The sequence below is a fragment of the Macaca nemestrina genome, chromosome 11 (assembly GCF_043159975.1).
Source record: "Macaca nemestrina isolate mMacNem1 chromosome 11, mMacNem.hap1, whole genome shotgun sequence".
Classification (NCBI taxonomy): Eukaryota; Metazoa; Chordata; class Mammalia; order Primates; family Cercopithecidae; genus Macaca; species Macaca nemestrina.
Genome location: NC_092135.1, coordinates 139,195,545 through 139,214,810, shown reverse-complemented (window position 1 = coordinate 139,214,810; position 19,266 = coordinate 139,195,545). Strand labels below are relative to the sequence as shown.

The 19,266-nt window shown below is 50.0% G+C and overlaps 1 protein-coding gene across 7 annotated transcripts in view; it reads left to right on the top strand.

The window, feature by feature from the left end:
• Window positions 1-19,266, top strand: part of LOC105473773 (PAS domain containing serine/threonine kinase) — a 56,054-nt gene that overhangs the window by 29,225 nt on the left and 7,563 nt on the right. For 4 of the 7 annotated variants that reach the window (XM_071073759.1, XM_071073761.1, XM_071073760.1 and 1 more), the window contains exons 12-16: window positions 623-790; window positions 12,231-12,398; window positions 13,336-13,461; window positions 13,576-13,710; window positions 16,300-16,499. In XM_071073759.1, the coding sequence (XP_070929860.1) occupies window positions 623-790; window positions 12,231-12,398; window positions 13,336-13,461; window positions 13,576-13,710; window positions 16,300-16,499 (797 nt within the window). Of the gene's footprint in view, window positions 1-622; window positions 791-12,230; window positions 12,399-13,335; window positions 13,462-13,575; window positions 13,711-14,940; window positions 15,138-16,299; window positions 16,500-19,266 lie in introns of those variants that run through there. The other 3 variants (XM_071073762.1, XM_011727768.3, XM_011727770.3) reach the window with 3 other exon arrangements.

Here is a 19,266-nt window from a genome sequence, read left to right as displayed (position 1 = left end):
TTTCTTTTTTTTTTTTTGTGGGACGGAGTTTCGCTCTTGTTCCCCAGGCTAGAGTGCAATGGCACGATCTCGGCTCACTGCAACCTCCGCTTCCTGGGTTCGGGTGATTCACCTGCCTCAGCCTCCCGTGTAGTGGGGATTACAGGCACGCATCACCATGCCTGGTTAATTTTGTATTTTTAGTAGAGACTGGGTTTCTCCTTGTTGGCAAGGCTGGTCTTGAACTCCCGACCTCAGGTGATCCACCCGCCTCGGCCTCCCAAAGTTCTGGGATTACAGAAGCGAGCCACTGCACCCAGCCCTGTTTGTAACTTTCCACACCGTCTTCTAGTATCCAGTGTGACTATACAGCCACTTTAAATCTGCATAAGTCCATGTGTATGGTGGGGTGTGAACACGTTTCAACATGTGTGCCAGTTGGGATCAGTGTGCTGAGGCTGCTTGGGGTGCCCTGTGGAGATAGGCCTTCAGACCTGTCTGAGAGCATGGGAGCCGAGGGGACTGGAAGGCAGGGCACACCTGCCTCGGGCAGCTACTGAAGACGCAGGGGGACCACTGTGGGTGCTGCACCTCTGCCAGGTGCAGTTGCATGTGACCCCACAGACCTTCCTCTACATTGCAGGTGCTCAGAGCCAGACCCTGGTTTGAGGAGCCCCCCAAGGCTGTGGAACTGGAGGGGTTGGCGGCCTGTGAGGGTGAGTACTCCCAAAAGTACAGCACCCTGAGCCCGCTGGGTAGTGGGGCCTTCGGCTTCGTGTGGACTGCTGTGGACAAGGAAAAAAACAAGGAGGTATGCTGGCTGTGGGAGGGGAGTGGCGCCAGGCACCACTTCAAATGGCTCTTGACTTTTGGTCCCAGTTCTCTAAACCTGGGGTTTTGGAGGAGTCCTGTACATACGGCACCAAGCACACAACCTGGCATGTGGGCGGTTTCCGGATACAAGGAGGCTCTCCCAGCAGCACACATGTCGACATCCAGGCATGTGGGCGGTTTCCGGATACAAGGAAGCTCTCCCAGCAGCACACACGGCACACACGTCGACATCCAGGGTTGCTGATCCCGTCAAGTTGTAGATTCAGACCTCGAACAGGCCAGGCTCAGGGCTTCGCCTCCTGCCCTTGTGTTGAGATCCCACATCTGGATCTGTGTTCCCTCCTTTCTGAGCTTGGGTCTTGTGCCATTCTCCTACTGCCCACTTAGATGCTGATATCTCGCGGGCACTGCACATGCACGCTTAAAACCAAATTTAGGACCTCCTCCACCCCGCTGGAAAAAACCCCCAAGAAAGAGGCAAGCGAGCTAACCAGCAGAAGCCCTTGGTCTTCCCAGGCCCCGGGAGTGATTGCGTTGCAGGGACTGGTATGTGCGAGGCGTCCCTCTAGGTGCACTGAACACTGCCAGCTGCTCGTTCCCCCCACCCCTTTCCTCCCCAGTTATCATGGCCATTCTTACATACTCTCCTTCCAAGTAAGGTTTAGAACTTACTGTCCCTCCCTCCCAAGTCCTCTCGGGATTCGTAGCTGCCTGGACATGTTGCGTTGTGGGGGAGTTGACCTCAGGACGATGCCCACTTTCCTGTTCAGAAGCAGCATCTGCTGCTTGCTGTGAATCCTGTTAGATTGTCCAGGTGTGTTCGTGCCTGGCTTGGCGGGTTCCTGGGAGGGTCACGGAATACTGCCCACGGGATCCTTTGCTCCCTGCATTTTCTAGTCACTTGTGGCTGGAATACACGAAAGATCCGAGCTTGGATTGATTCATCATATGTCTGTATCCACGTCTTCCTAGTACTCATGCTTTTTTAGTGGATCTTTTGGATTTTCTAGATCAACAACCACTCCTCTGCAGTAATGACAGTGTTGTCCCTCCCCTCTGTGATTTGCCTGTCATCATCCTTTGATCCTTTGCTCCTGTCTGTCCTTAGCTAGGACCTGTGGAGTGTGCTGCACAGCAGGTGTGCTGCTGCTTCTCCAAGGTGGCCATGGCTCCTTTCATTCCTGATGAGCATCTTTTATTCAAGGATCTTTCATTTTACTTTCAACTTGCTAAAATGTTTTAAGAATGAGTGTTGAGTTCTATCAAATTCTATCAAAAGATGTCTTTTCAGCATCTATTGAGATATTCATATCCTTCTTGCCTTTATTAATAAAATGAATAACATAGTCACAGAATCTGTCTTTGATTATGTTATAACAGTTCTTAATGCATTGCTGAATTTGACTTTTGATTTGCTATTTCTCTCTCTCTTTTTTTTTTTTTTAGACGGCCTCTTGCTCTGTTGCTGGGCTAGAGTGCAGTGACATGATCTCAGCTCACTGCAACCTCCGCCTCCCGGGTTCAAGTGATTCCCCTGCCTCAGCCTCCCAAGTAGCTGGGGTTACAGGCATGCACCACCACGCCCAGCTAATTTTTTGTATTTTAGTAGAGTTGGGATTTCACCATGTTGGCCAAGACGGTCTCGATCTCTTGACCTTGTGATCCACCCACCTTGGCCTCCCAAAAGTGCTGGGATTACAGGCGTGAGCCACTGCGCCTGGCCTGATTTGCTATTTCTATTTGGGATTTTTTTCGTTTATATTCATACCTGAGTTTTGTTTCATTTCATTTCTTTTCTCTTTTTTTTTTTTCTCTTTTTCATTTATATTCATACTTGACTTCCTTCCTTCCTTCCTGCCTTCCTTCGCTCCCTTCCTCCCTCCTTTCCTCCCTCCTTCCCTCCTTCCCTCCTTCCCTTCTTCCTTTTTTTTTTTTTTTTTTAATGTCAGAGTTGCATGAGGCTGGCCTAGTGGTGGTTGGATGGTGTGTCAATACCTGGAAGATGATGTTCCCTTGGCTGCCCTAATTCTTGTTTCACTCTCTTTTTTTGCTTCACTTGCCAAATAATTGTCTGTTTTACTCATCAAGTATTTTTTTGGTTTCTTTTAATTTCTTGTACTTTCTATGAGTTAATTTTGCTATTTTTCTAGATTATTGTATTGAATGTGTATTTTCAATGCTGTTAGTGATAACAGTGTTTACAGTATTAAGCTTTCAGAATACACTTTGGCCATATCCTAGAGGTTTTACTCTACAGTGCTTTTGTTGTCATGTGTTTCTAAGCAGTTTGATTTTTTTTTTTTCTTTTTTTGAGACTGGGTCTCACTCTGTCATCCAGGCTGAAGTGCCGTGGTATGATCTAAGCTCACTGCAGCCTCTGCTGCCTGGGCTCAAGTGATCCTTCCACCTCAGCTTCCTGACTAGCTGGGACTACAGGCATGCACCATCACATGTGGCTACTTTTTTTGTGCTTTCTGTTTTTGGGGGGTAGAGACAGAGTTTTGCCATGTTATTCAGGCTGGTCTCAAACTCCTGGGCTCAAGCGATCTACCTGCCTTGGCCTCTCAAAGTTCTGGGATTACAGGTGTGAGCCACCATGCCCAGCCAACAGTTTGATTTTTAAGTTTCTGTTTTCATCTTTAATTTATCTGAGCAGATCTTCTCATTCTTGGTTTGTATCAGGAATCCGACGGACTTTAGGGCTTTCTTTAAACCTTCGTAGCTTAAGGCAGAAGAAAGAAGCCCCAGCATCTTTCTCTTGCTGTAAAAAGAAACCACATGAGTAGTTTTTGCCTTTAAAAAAAAAGATGTCAATTTAAATGTTGTTATAAAGCCAACAAATTACTGAGTAAAGGAACCAATCAAAAAATAGACTCTTAAGGGTTGTTAACGGTTCATAGAACACAGTGCAGTTCCCACGTCTTAAGAATCTCCTTTGTACCAAGAACGCTCCTAGGCCTGGTTACCGGGTGACGGAGAGCAGAGATGGGCATACGTCCCCTGCCATCACTGTGCTGGTGGTTACCTGGTGACGGAGAGCAGAGATGGGCACACGTCCCCTGCCGTCAGTCACTGTGCTGGTGGTTACCTGGTGACGGAGAGCAGAGATGGGCACACGTCCCCTGCCGTCAGTCACTGTGCTGGTGGTTACCTGGTGACGGAGAGCAGAGATGGGCACACGTCCCCTGCCGTCAGTCACTGTGCTGGTGGTTACCTGGTGACGGAGAGCAGAGATGGGCACACGTCCCCTGCCGTCAGTCACTGTGCTGGTGGTTACCGGGTGACGGAGAGCAGAGATGGGCACACGTCCCCTGCCGTCAGTCACTGTGCTGGTGGTTACCGGGTGACGGAGAGCAGAGATGGGCACACGTCCCCTGCCGTCAGTCACTGTGCTGGTGGTTACCGGGTGACGGAGAGCAGAGATGGGCACACGTCCCCTGCCGTCAGTCACTGTGCTGGTGGTTACCTGGTGACGGAGAGCAGAGATGGGCACACGTCCCCTGCCGTCAGTCACTGTGCTGGTGGTTACCTGGTGACGGAGAGCAGAGATGGGCACACGTCCCCTGCCGTCAGTCACTGTGCTGGTGGTTACCGGGTGACGGAGAGCAGAGATGGGCACACGTCCCCTGCCGTCAGTCACTGTGCTGGTGGTTACCGGGTGACGGAGAGCAGAGATGGGCACACGTCCCCTGCCGTCAGTCACTGTGCTGGTGGTTACCTGGTGACGGAGAGCAGAGATGGGCACACGTCCCCTGCCGTCAGTCACTGTGCTGGTGGTTACCGGGTGACGGAGAGCAGAGATGGGCACACGTCCCCTGCCGTCAGTCACTGTGCTGGTGGTTACCTGGTGACGGAGAGCAGAGATGGGCACACGTCCCCTGCCGTCAGTCACTGTGCTGGTGGTTACCGGGTGACGGAGAGCAGAGATGGGCACACGTCCCCTGCCGTCAGTCACTGTGCTGGTGGTTACCTGGTGACGGAGAGCAGAGATGGGCACACGTCCCCTGCCGTCAGTCACTGTGCTGGTGGTTACCTGGTGACGGAGAGCAGAGATGGGCACACGTCCCCTGCCGTCAGTCACTGTGCTGGTGGTTACCTGGTGACGGAGAGCAGAGATGGGCACACGTCCCCTGCCGTCACTGTGCTGGTGGTTACCTGGTGACGGAGAGCAGAGATGGGCACACGTCCCCTGCCGTCAGTCACTGTGCTGGTGGTTACCGGGTGACGGAGAGCAGAGATGGGCACACGTCCCCTGCCGTCAGTCACTGTGCTGGTGGTTACCTGGTGACGGAGAGCAGAGATGGGCACACGTCCCCTGCCGTCAGTCACTGTGCTGGTGGTTACCTGGTGACGGAGAGCAGAGATGGGCACACGTCCCCTGCCGTCAGTCACTGTGCTGGTGGTTACCTGGTGACGGAGAGCAGAGATGGGCACACGTCCCCTGCCGTCAGTCACTGTGCTGGTGGTTACCTGGTGACGGAGAGCAGAGATGGGCACACGTCCCCTGCCGTCAGTCACTGTGCTGGTGGTTACCTGGTGACGGAGAGCAGAGATGGGCACACGTCCCCTGCCGTCAGTCACTGTGCTGGTGGTTACCGGGTGACGGAGAGCAGAGATGGGCACACGTCCCCTGCCGTCAGTCACTGTGCTGGTGGTTACCTGGTGACGGAGAGCAGAGATGGGCACACGTCCCCTGCCGTCAGTCACTGTGCTGGTGGTTACCTGGTGACGGAGAGCAGAGATGGGCACACGTCCCCTGCCGTCAGTCACTGTGCTGGTGGTTACCTGGTGACGGAGAGCAGAGATGGGCACACGTCCCCTGCCGTCAGTCACTGTGCTGGTGGTTACCTGGTGACGGAGAGCAGAGATGGGCACACGTCCCCTGCCGTCACTGTGCTGGTGGTTACCTGGTGACGGAGAGCAGAGATGGGCACACGTCCCCTGCCGTCAGTCACTGTGCTGGTGGTTACCGGGTGACGGAGAGCAGAGATGGGCACACGTCCCCTGCCGTCAGTCACTGTGCTGGTGGTTACCGGGTGACGGAGAGCAGAGATGGGCACACGTCCCCTGCCGTCAGTCACTGTGCTGGTGGTTACCTGGTGACGGAGAGCAGAGATGGGCACACGTCCCCTGCCGTCAGTCACTGTGCTGGTGGTTACCTGGTGACGGAGAGCAGAGATGGGCACACGTCCCCTGCCGTCCCTGTGCTGGTGGTTACCTGGTGACAGAGAGCAGAGATGGGCATACGTCCCCTGCCGTCACTGTGCTGGTGGTTACCTGGTGATGGAGAGCAGAGATGGGCATACGTCCCCTGCCGTCACTGTGCTGGTGGTTACCTGGTGACGGAGAGCAGAGATGGGCACACGTCCCCTGCCGTCAGTCACTGTGCTGGTGGTTACCTGGTGACGGAGAGCAGAGATGGGCACACGTCCCCTGCCGTCACTGTGCTGGTGGTTACCTGGTGACGGAGAGCAGAGATGGGCATACGTCCCCTGCCGTCAGTCACTGTGCTGGTGGTTACCTGGTGACGGAGAGCAGAGATGGGCACACGTCCCCTGCCGTCAGTCACTGTGCTGGTGGTTACCTGGTGACGGAGAGCAGAGATGGGCATACGTCCCCTGCCGTCAGTCACTGTGCTGGTGGTTACCTGGTGACGGAGAGCAGAGATGGGCATACGTCCCCTGCCGTCACTGTGCTGGTGGTTACCTGGTGACGGAGAGCAGAGATGGGCACACGTCCCCTGCCGTCACTGTGCTGGTGGTTACCTGGTGATGGAGAGCAGAGATGGGCATACGTTCCCTGCCGTCACTGTGCTGGTGGTTACCTGGTGACGGAGAGCAGAGATGGGCACACGTCCCCTGCCGTCAGTCACTGTGCTGGTGGTTACCTGGTGACGGAGAGCAGAGATGGGCACACGTCCCCTGCCGTCAGTCACTGTGCTGGTGGTTACCTGGTGACGGAGAGCAGAGATGGGCACACGTCCCCTGCCGTCAGTCACTGTGCTGGTGGTTACCGGGTGACGGAGAGCAGAGATGGGCACACGTCCCCTGCCGTCACTGTGCTGGTGGTTACCTGGTGACGGAGAGCAGAGATGGGCATACGTCCCCTGCCGTCAGTCACTGTGCTGGTGGTTACCTGGTGACGGAGAGCAGAGATGGGCACACGTCCCCTGCCGTCAGTCACTGTGCTGGTGGTTACCTGGTGACGGAGAGCAGAGATGGGCATACGTCCCCTGCCGTCAGTCACTGTGCTGGTGGTTACCTGGTGACGGAGAGCAGAGATGGGCATACGTCCCCTGCCGTCACTGTGCTGGTGGTTACCTGGTGACGGAGAGCAGAGATGGGCATACGTCCCCTGCCGTCACTGTGCTGGTGGTTACCTGGTGACGGAGAGCAGAGATGGGCATACGTCCCCTGCCGTCACTGTGCTGGTGGTTACCTGGTGACGGAGAGCAGAGATGGGCACACGTCCCCTGCCGTCACTGTGCTGGTGGTTACCTGGTGATGGAGAGCAGAGATGGGCATACGTCCCCTGCCGTCACTGTGCTGGGCAGGGTGGGAGAAGCCAGGGTGTTGGGAGGTTGATCCTGTACAGTTTATTAGAACTAGCTTTATGGGTGGGATGCAGTGGCTCACTCTTGTAATCCTAGCACTTCAGGAGGCTGAGGCCAGAGGATTTCTTGGCCCAGGAGTTTGAGACCAGCCTGGGCAACATAGTAAGACCTCGTCTCTACAAAACGTTAAAAAATTAGTCTGATGCAGAAGAATCACTTCATCCCAGGAGGTCGAGGCTGCAGTGAGCCGAGATCATGCTATTGCACTTCAGCCTGGGCAACAGAGCAAGACCCTATCTCCAAGAAAAAAAAAGCCAAAAACAACAACAAAAAGCTTTGTGGTGAATAAAAATGGCTTTCTTTTTTCTTCCCAGCTGTAGAGGAAAAGAGAATTTTTAGAAATCTTTCTGAGTTTTTTCCCCCAGCGTTTAGGATGACCTGCTATTTCAGGGTTAACCATTAATATCCCAGTAGTTATTAAGAGAAAGAGAGCAGGCCTGAGACATATAAAGCTTATGACATGTGAGAGAAAATGGCAGAACACTTGAATATGTAGAATATGAGACACCTATTGTTTTCCAGCTAATGCTCTGAGTTATTTAGGCAAATACTTAAATGCAGGATGCACAAATCATAAGTGTACATTGTTAGGGACTTTCAGCAACTGGACACACACACCACCAGCACCCAGATCAAGATGCAGAATTTCCCCAGCATCTCAGGAGCCCTTCTGGGCACAGACCCCAGGGTACCCACTCTCTTGGCTTTTAACATAATCAGGCTTGCCTATTTCTGGACATTGTATCTATTTATGTAATGCTCTAATGATGTGAGCTCCAATGATGTTGTGTATCTTTTTGTGTGCTTGTTCACCATCTGCATATTTTCTTTGATGAAATCTTTTCAAACCTTTGCCAGCTTTTAAAAATTGGGTTTTTGAGGCCAGGTGCAGTGACTCACGCCTGTAATCCCAGCACTTTGGGAGGCCAAAGCGGGAGGATCATGAGCTCAGGAGTTTGAGACCAGCCTGGCCAACATAGTGAAACCCTGTCTCTACTAAAGATACTAAAAATTAGCTGGGCATGGTGGCACGCACCTGTAATCCCAGCTACTCAGGAGGCTGAGGCAGGAGAATCACTTGAACCTGGGAGGTAGGGGTTGCAGTGAGTCGAGATCGTGCCACTGCGCTCCAGCCTGGGCAACAGGGAGAGACTTCATCTCAAAAAAAAAAAAAAAAAAAAAAAGGATTTTTAAACAATATTGAATTTTAAGAGTTCTTTATAATTTCTAGTTACTATTCCTTTATCTGATAGGGAATTTCACCCAGTGTATAGCTTGTCTTTTCATTCTCTTAGCAGTGCCTTTTGGAGAGCAGAGGTTTTTAATTTCGATGAAGTCCAGTTTATCAATTTTTCTGTTATGGATAATGCTTTTGGTACCCTATATAACCCAAAGTCACAAAGATTTTCTGTTTCCTCCTACAAGTTTTATAGCCCTCGGTTGTACATTGAGGTCTGTGAGGCAGTAGGAGTTGGTTTGGTGTGTGGTGCAAGCCATGGCTGAGGCTTACCTTGTATACGTGAATTTCTACTAGTTTGGCACCAGTTGTTGAAAAGAATCCTTTCTCCGTTAGATGATCTTGGCAGAAATCAATTGACCATATGCGTGTGGGTCTGTTCAGTTCACCAGTCTGTGTCGATGCGCCTGCCAATGACTGCAGCTTCATAGTGAATCTTGAAACTCCGTCCGTTTTCAAGACTGCTTTGAATATCCTAAGTCCTTTGCTTGTTCATGTAAATTTTAGAATCAGCTTGTTGATTTAATTAATTAATTAGTTTTGGAGAAGACAGGGCCTTGCCCTGTCACCCAGGCTGGAATGCAGTGGTGCGATCATGGTTTGCTGCAGCCTCCACCACCTGGGCCCAAGCGATCCTCCCTTCTCTAGCCTCCCAAGTAGCTGGCACCACAGGTGTACACCACCACGCCCAGGTAATTTCTTAATTTTTGTAGAGATGGGGTCTTGCTGTGTTGCTCAGGCTGGTCTTGAACTCCTGGCCTCAAATGATCCTTTCACCTTTGTGTTTCAAAGTGATGGGATTACAGGTGTCAACCATGGTTGATTTTTTTTTTTTTTGAGATGAATTCTTGCTTTGTTGCCCAGGCTGGAGTGCAGTGGCGTGATCTCAGCTCACCGCAAACTCCACCTCCCAGGTTCACGCCATTCTCCTGCCTCAGCCTCCTGAGTAGCTGGGACTACAGGTGCCCGCCACCACGCCCAGCTATTTTTTTGTATTTTTTAGTAGAGACGGGGTTTCACCGTGTTAGCCAGGATGGTCTCGATCTCCTGACCTCGTGATCCACCCGCCTTGGCCTCCCAAAGTGCTGGGATTACAGGCGTGAGCCACCGCATGCCCAGCCGGTTGATTTTGTTAATAATGCCTGCTGGGATTTTATTTGGATTTGTATTATCCGAGCTATTCATGGAGAAGTCACACATTGATCGAATCTTCTGTGCCATTTACTTAGGTCGTGTTTGAATTTTCTCATCAATGTGCTGCAGTTTTCAGCATATGAATCCAACATATTTTGTTAGGTTTATCCCTAAGTGTGTCATATTTTGGATGCTGTTGTAAGTGGTATTGATTTTTAATTTTAATTTCCAGTTCGTCATTGGGAATATATAAAAATACGACCTATTTTTCTGTGTTGACTTTGTGTCCTGCAAACTTGCTAAACTTTTTTGGTAGATTCTTTGGGATTTTCTACATAGACAGTTGTATTATCTGTAAATGAGGAGTTTATCACCTCCTTTCTAATCTCTATGCCATTGGCTGGTTGATTGATTGATTGCATTATTGCACTGGCCAAGACTTCCAGTAAAATATGAGCTAGGAGTGGTGAGAATGGACAGCCTCGCTTTGTTCCCAATCTTAGAAAGAAAGCCTTAAGCCTTTCACTCTTAATGGTGAGGTTAACAGTGGGTTTTCTGTAGATGCCCTTTATCAGCTGAGGAAGCTCTCTTCTATTCCTTGTTTGCTGAGAGTATTTATTAGGAATGGATGTTGGCTTTTGTCAAGTGCTTTTTTCTGTATTGAGATGATACATTTTTTATTTATGTTGACATGGTAAATTATAATGAGTTATGAATGTCGACTCAACCCTGCATTCTTGGGATTGCTCGTAAGGTGTTACTGCCCTTTTTCTATATTGCTGTATTCAGTTTGCTAATATCTTGTTAAGCATTTTTGCATCTACATTTATGAGGAATATTGGTTTGTAGTTTTCTAGCAACGTCTTTGTCTAATTTTAGTATAAGCATCATGCTGCCCTCATAAAAATGAATTTGTGGCCAGGAGTGGTGGCTCATGCCTGTAATCCCAATACTTTGGGAGGCTGAAGCGGGAGAATTGCTTGAGCCCTGGAATTCAAGACTAGCCTGTGCAATGGAGTGAGACCTCATCTCTACAAAATAGTTTAAAAGTTAGCTGGGTGTGGTGGTGTGCGCCTGTAGTCCCAGTTACTTGAGAGGCTGAGGAAGGGGAATGGCATGAACCCGGGAGGCAGAGCTTGCAGTGAGCTGAGATTGTGCCACCGCAAGACTCTGTCTCAAAAAAAAAAAACAAAAAACAAGCATCTTGCTTACTGACATGAAGCCACGTGCCCAGTGAGAGCACAGATGAGGCCTCATTGGTGTAGAAGAGGCCCGTGGAGGGCGGGCACACGGTGCCCAACTAGCCAGCCAAGGCCAACGCCCCAGGGGTAGGGCGGAAGTGGGGTGGCATGCACAGGACACCCCAGCCCAGGCCTCTGCTGTCCCTACCTCCCTTCCTCCGCACCCTCTGAGAGAAAAGACAGTTTGGGCCTCAGCCTGAGAGTGTTTTGGCCATTTTGCATTTCCAAAAGGATTTTAGGATCAGCTTGTCAGTTTTGCACAAAAGTCTGCTGAGATTCTTGTAGGAATCACATTGAATCTGTAGCTCACTTTGCAGAGTATTGTCATCTTAACAATATTAAGTCTCCTGATCTGTGAACGTGGAAAGTTTTCTATTCATTTAGATCTTTAATTTCTTTCAATAGTGTTTTGTAATTTCAGTGTACAAGTCTTGTTCTTTTGTTTAGTCTCCATTATTTTTATGTCTCGTTTCTTCTTTTTCCCAGGTTTTTCATTTGCTAGAATATATTCGCTGCCAGTTTTTCCAGGAAGGAGTCGTGGGTACTATATTTTCAGTCCTTGTACATATTAAAATGTGTTTATTTCTCTTTCCCTCTCAGAACGTTTTAGACCTGTATCTGTTGTATCAGAACGTTTTAGACCTGTATCTGTTGTAATCTAGCATTATTTTGAAGTGAATTTTGCTGACAGCAACCTGATTTTTTTTTTCTTTCTTGATTTAAAGTCTTTGTCCTTCAGAATTTTCACCAGGATGTCTTTAGGGGTGTATGTTTGTGTGTGTTTTCTTTATTCTTGCTTGATACGTGGTAAGACTTTGATTTGAATATTTAACACTTCCTTTATTTTAAGAGGATTCTATTCTTAGATTCCGTTAATTCTTTCCTTCTCCCTCCTCCTGACACTCATTTTAGATGTGCATGGGCACGCCTGGAGGAGCCTGCCCTCTTGTCTCCTTGGCCCTGCAGCTGGACAGGCCGCAGGCCTCTTCACTTAGAGTGTCAGGGCCCCAGCCCTGCCAGAGACTCCTGGCGCTCTGCCGCATCTCAGCAGGCCCTACTTCTGCCCCTCAGGACCACAGCCCTGCTTCCCCTCGTCGTCTTGCTTTCCCTCAGTCTCGTCTCTGGCCTTTTGGGCCATGGTGGCCCTCCCGTCAAAGGGTCTTCAGAATTTGTCTCCTTTCATCTCTCACAGGCTGGCACCCAAGCCGCCCCCTTCTCTCCTGATGACTGTGAGATGCCTGGATGTTGGCCGGGTTCCAATGGTTCTTTCTGCTCCTGCCCTGGCCCCGACGCCCTCCTGATGCTCCCTTACGCTGCCTGCCCACCCCCTGCCTCCCTCACACCTCCTCACACAGCTCAGGTGCGCTCTGCCGCAGCCCCGTGCTCCTGCTGCCCTCTGCCTGAAGGACCTTCCCCGAGGCGCTCAGAAGCTGCCTTCCCGGGACTCGCTCCCTGTCCCACCCACCTCACAGGGGCCGCAGCCCCGCGGCACTGCCTGCCCCATCTTTTTTTCCTCCTTGGCACTCATCGTTCCCTGGTGAGTGATCTCGCTCAGCATCTCTTGCTGACACCTGAAAGAGGCCCATCCTGTGGTCGGCATCCACTGGGTTGCCCGTCGCTCCTTCAGCTGTGTGCCGACAGCCGACACCCACGTAGCAACAGGTGTTGTGTCCGGCGACAGGATTTCAGTGACTCGCAGTGTTTCTTTCTTTTGTGAATGTATCTTTTTCTGTTACACTTTGACTATCATTGACTGTCGTAGCACCTTATGTCTGTCAGTCTTGCTCAACTCTGATTAATCTCAGAGTCAATGTTGAAAACATATCTAAGAGAGATAGCTTTTCTTTATATTTTCTAGTTTTCTGGCTTCTTAGTTCATTCTCTTGGCCAGGGCTTCCAGTCCTTGGTTGAGAAGTCGGGGTGATGTGGATGTTCTCCGGGGCACCTGCCCTGAGGCCTCTGGGGCCCTCTCTCCAGCCCAGGTTATGGCTCCCTCAGCTCCACCTGGCTTCTCCATCACACTCATCTGTCCACCTTACAGGATGGGCAGGAATGACGCTGCGTTTCTGGTCAGCTGCTGACCCCCTTCTCTGCTTCCTTGTGCTGCAGGGGTTTACGACTGTGTTTCTTCTTTCATGTCCCTGAGACTTAGGGGAGGCAAATGCAGAGGATGTGTCTGCCACATGGACTGATGGTGCCTCTGGTGTAATGGGATGCTTGAGGACCAGGTGGCCCCTGGTGTAATGGGATGTTTGAGGACCGGCTCCAGCCATTTCCACCCTCTGTCTTCCTCACAGGTGGTGGTAAAGTTTATTAAGAAGGAGAAGGTCTTGGAGGATTGTTGGATTGAGGATCCCAAACTTGGAAAAGTTACTTTAGAGATTGCAATTCTATCCAGGGTGCAGCATGCCAATATCATCAAGGTAGATGACGATTTCCTCTTTAGAGATACCCTAACTTGGCTCATGTCAAACGTGTTAAATTTGTTGGCTTGAAGATGTTTTGGCAGAGTTGGACTTGGCTTTGTCTCTTCCTAGGTATTGGATGTATTTGAAAACCAAGGGTTCTTCCAGCTCGTGATGGAGAAGCACGGCTCCGGCCTAGACCTCTTCGCTTTCATCGACCGCCACCCCAAGCTGGATGAGCCCCTGGCGAGCTACATCTTCCGACAAGTGAGAGCAGGCCAGAGCCGTGTTGGGGTGAACACAGGCCTGGGTGCCTGGGTCTGGTGGCTACAAAGATCAGTGATCCATACTCGGTTCTCTCTCTGAGGTGGATTTAGCCTTCTGTGTGGGGATTTCATGGAGTACGATATATATTTTGAGTAGAAAATTCTATGATTGAAGTAGAGAAAGTGAGATTGGGATGAGAAATTCTATGATTGAAGTAGAGAAAGTGAGGATGAGGCCAGATACAGTCCTGGAATGATTGGGAAAGTATGTGTAATGGTGAAGGTTTATTTACATACATAAAATATCCACAACAATCACAAAAATTAACCAAAAGGGTTGGGATGCAGTCAGAGAGTGTCTCAAAGGCATGTGTGTGGCACAGCGGCCTGCAGGCTGTAAGTTCTCACTAAATGGTGGCTGTTCAGTTAATGAACCAGCAAAATTGAGATCCTGACATTCTCATTTTACAGTAAGTATTTGTCTTGATCTGTTTTATGTCTAATTACGTACTGAATTTTGCCCATTATTTTGTCGGAATGGGAGCGTGATGATCAAAATAGGAAGGCATCGTAGCAGAGGGAGAGGAGGAAGAAACGGTAACGCGGCTTGGGTTTTAAGGAGAAGGTGGTGGTTCCATCCTGTTCTGCTCCCAGCTCCCCTGAAAGAATTGGAGAAATACCAGCAAAGAGCTGTGTAGACAACTCACATTTGCTCTTGGATTGTTTGCTGGGGACGATTCGATGTCTAATGACGGCTTCCGTGAATCAACATTTCTTCCTCAAAGCTACACACTGTCAGGGGTTGTTGGGTTTCTGAAGTTTAGTTTCGCAGGCTCCTACTTGTAAGTTTCAGATATTATGGTTCTGCCAAAAAAAGGTCACCTCTCTCCCTCTTCCTGTGTTGGAAGATGACCTCCTCCCTTTAATTTGTGTCAAGGACTTGTTTCTGAAACTTTACAGCAAATAGAGTATCTGTATGAGGTAACGTTGAGGGTCACTTGTTAAAAGCTCCTTTCTGACAGTTGTTTATTCTGGGGCTAGTGAGACACATAATTATGGTGTTCTATACCCTAACGTTTTTGCCAAAAGAATCTCTACCCCTTTTGTAAGTATATAGACATAAATGTTATTATATATGAATAATAGATTCACAATTTTATAAAGCATACGATCGTACATCAGTGTATGTAGGAATCACGCCCGTTCTCAGGGCATTGCCTGTCAGCTCCAGGTTCATCAGGGCCTGCTCAGCAGCGGCGCGGGAGCTGGGCCTGGGATCAGCCCTGGCTTGGTTCAGGCAGCTCCAGGGCGGCGCAGCCGGTCCAGGGCATGGAGGCATCTGCAGGAAGAGCAGCTTTCTTCAAGTTGCTCTTTGTCCCTTTGTGGTTAATCTCTCAGTACTGGTTAATAAATCTTAATGAAACTTTCCATGTTCAAGTTCATGTGTGGTTTGTGTCTCCCGACTGGATCCTGACTGATTTGTATATATCTACATATATATGTAAGTATGTATGCATGCATGCTTGTATATGTGTATTTATGTGTGTACAAGTATATGTTGTATGTGTAGGTGTGCACACGTGTATATGCAGCTGTGTATATATGTGCACATGTATGTATCTAAATATGTATGCATATATAAATATGCAGGCATGTGTTTATAAATATGCAGGTATGTATACATTTGTGTATATGTGTATAAATATACATATGTTTATTAAATGTAAGTTAATTAATTGGGTTTAGTTAACCTGTGATTAACTATTGCTTCTGATTTGAAAGATACTCATTTGTAAATATAAAATTGTCTCAAAAGATCAACATGATACATCCATGAAATCACTAAGTTGATTGGTACAGTGCCAGTCAGACATTTAACTCATCCTACTTGAACTAAACTGAAAGGCCGATTTTGCTAGCCTCCGTTATTGGAGAGGCAGAGTGGGCAGGCAGTGGTATGCTGCAGCGGCACCTTCGCGGGAACGAAGCCCATTTCCAGCGTACCCGCTTTAAGTCTGCATCATTGAGCAGCCACACATTTGGGGCAGGGATGGCTGATACGCCATGCTGCTCTCTGAGACACTGCTGAGGCTGTGCTCCCAGCTCTGCCCCAGATCGCTGCCTGAACTCTGGGCAAGTCACTTTCCCTCCCTGTGAGCTGAGGTTGTCGACTTGGTGCTTTCTCTCAGGCACTTCCCACTTAACACCAAACCTGCACCCATTCACTTGCCTGCCATGAGTGTCTTTGAGCTGTGGCTTTGTGGCCTGTCTGTCTTTCCTCCTGAAATAGGCATGGTGTGCGTTGTGGGGCACACGTCTGCTGGGAAGGTTTTCTCAGCAGCATACAGAACTCACGAGTCTCGTATCGATGTTGCTACCTTGCTGGCTAACGTGGCCGCCCCGGTGAGCACGCCTCCTGGAGCGGCTTTGTTTCCTGTTTGCTTTCAAAAATCTTTCCTGTCCCCAGTTCATTATGAGTCGGAGGTTTCTTTTTTCTTTTTATTTTTCTTTTTTGGTTCCAGTTTATTTTAAAGGCATATTTTAGTTGAATTGCTTTTTTAAAAAGCCCCCTCTGGCCTCCTGATTCCAGCTAGTGTCAGCGGTGGGATACCTACGTTTGAAGGACATCATTCACCGCGACATCAAGGACGAGAACATTGTGATCGCCGAGGACTTCACAATCAAGCTGATAGACTTTGGCTCGGCCGCCTACTTGGAAAGGGGAAAATTATTTTATACTTTTTGTGGAACCATCGAGTACTGTGCACCGGAAGTTCTCATGGGGAATCCGTACGTATGCTGCTGCGGTGCACCCTGTCCTCACGTCCTGTGTCAGGACCCTGAGGCCGGCTTGATTTTGGGTGGGAAAATGGCTTCCTTCGCGCCTCTGTGATGAGAGCGTTGAGTGATCAGGGTGATGTGCTGAAAAGTAAGTGGGCAGGCAGGCAAGGTCATATTGGGCAAAGGCACTGGGCGATGGATTTAGGAGTTAATCACTTTATTTTCTCAGCTTTTATTTGTTTGGAGTTTCATCTAATAAAAAGCCAAGAAAAATATTGAAGAGTCCCCCAAAATGGCACTCTTCAAATAAGTGAAGAGGATGCTTTTTAGTTGGGTTTATTTATTTTGATGACAGGAATAATACCTATTTCAATAAAATACCGCGGGGCTGACCGTACAAGGAATCAGGCACTGGATAAAGTCCCGAGGCAGAGGGTTCGTGCTGAAGGCGGAGCCCCTGGCTGGAGGGGCTGTCGCTGCCCAGCCAGATCCCACGTTGCTGGAGTGGGCCCGCTGAGCCTCTGCTCTGCTGTGGGGAGAAGCGGCGTCCTGGGGTGTGTGGCTGAGTTTGCAGCTCTGCAGTCAGGGGAGCCTGTGAACTGGGGGCTGGCCCGGGCAGGGCCTCCTCTTGGGGAACTTAAGAGAGGAAAGCAAGACGGAAAGGAAGATTGTTGTTCATTTGTAGGGCCTGAGTGGAGACTGTCTGCTGACGGTGCTTTCTGCTGCACATGCCTGATCACTGTCTCATCTGCATGTAAACCAAGTGTGTCTTTATGTGTATGAAATAGACTTTATTAAATCAGAAACAGACAACTGGTATTTTCTGCTAGCACCTCCACGTATTTTAGAGAGGCGTGGTTGGAACGCGGTGGTGTGGTTGGAACGTGGTGTGGTTGGAATGCTTCTCTAGGTGAGTTCATGGTTGGAGGGTCGGATGATCATGGCACTGCTTGGACCCTCCCGCCTGCTGCTGCAGTGCTCTGCTGCACTGCCCATATCTGCTCCATGCGGTTCTCTAGGAGGGAAACTGATGCTGCCCTCACAGGACAGGCACACAAGGTCCCTCACAGACCTGCTTGGAGCTGCACCTGACCTGGTGGCCTGAGGTCAGAGCGTTTGCTTGCAGTTGCCACGCGAGCTCCATGCCATGCCTCGGGCTCTCGGGAGAGCCTCAGCACCTGACAGGAGTGGCCTGGGCCCTGGATCCGGTGTCTGCTTAGGCCATGTTTCATCAGTCAGGAGGTGCAGGTTCCAGGCTGCGCACCCTGAGTCCTCAGAGCCCAGCAGCCTTGGCCTGCGCCAGCCTCTCCACGCCAGGCAGCATTGAGCTCTTCTGGGCCTGGATGCCCTGTGTGCAGAGTGTGGAGGAAGTGTAAATGGGCTTTTCCCTGCTAGAACCTCCATGCCTCTTCAGAGCCACCAAACAGCATGAAATATTGAAGGGAGTTGGTCTATGAAGTAACTTGGGGTTTCCCTTCAGATCTAGTTTGGTTGCCCTGGAGCCTGGTAGGCGCTGGTGGGCTCTGCCTCCCTTGCAGTGGCTATCGTGTCCTCTGTGCGGGAGGGAACTGCCTGTTCCCTGTCCACTGACCCATGATGCCTGCTGCATGGCTTGTCACCCCTTCCTGCACCCAGGCCATGAAGCTTGGGGAGGGTGTGGGGGGGATCCAACCTGGGTGAGAGCTCAGTGCTGCTTGGCCACCTTGCCCTTGCCTCCCAGAGCTGTGGCTCCCACCCTCTTCCTGAGCACCTGCCCTGCCAGGGCTCTGCCCTGCCTCCTGGCCCCTCCTTTCTGGCTGTGAGCGGTGTGCTGCTCCTGGGCCTGCTGGGCTGCAGGCCTCTTCTCGGGAGCTCCTTCCTCCCTCCTGCGTCCTCTCCCCATCTCCCTGGGTGAAAGGGTTTCTGAGTTCTGATTCTCAATCCCATCCTCAGGGACCTGGCTTCTGTCTTGTCATCTTCATCTCCGTCTACTCCACGGTCAGCAGACTGTGGCTTAAGTCCCCATCCCCCTTCCTCAGGCCCTGGCAGCCGCCATTCTGCTTTCTTCTCTATGAATCTGACTACTCTAGGGACCGCCTATATGTGGAATCATACAGCATTTGCCTTTTGGCGACTGGCTTATTTCACTTAGCATAAAGTCCTCAAGGTCGATCCATGTTGTGGCCTGTGCCAGCATCTTCCTTTTCGAGGCTGAATTTGATTGCGTTTTCTGGATGTGCTGTACTTAACTCATTCATCTGTCAGTGGACATTTGGGTTGCTTCTACCTTTGCTTGCATCTTTATGTTGTTCGTGATGCTGCTACAAACGGGTTTGCAAACATCCCCTGCCTCTTGTTTCTATAAATACAGTTCTATTGGGATGGAGCTGTGCTCATTTGCTTATGTGTTGTCTGTAGCTGCCTTTGTCCTACATGACAGAGTTGAGTTGCAACGGGGACCATGTGGCCCAAAACCTGAAATATTTACTATTTGACCCTTTACAGGAAAAGTTTGCCGACCTCTGTTCTAGTCTATTGGATATTTCTCTTCGTCTTCTAAAAGTCTCGAAATCTAAAAAACAGAAACAACACAAAAACAAAAACTGCCGAATCTGATTTTCTTGCTTTAGCCCCTACAGCTCTCATCCATCCCCTCAGTTTCCCTGTGGTCTGTGCTAGTGACCCCACCACCCCCCTGACTCAACCTGGTGGCCTGACTCTTACCCACACTGCTGCTCTGGCCTCTGTGATCTGCCGTCTTGAGCCCTCCCCTCCCCGCCCAGCCCCTCATCTCTGA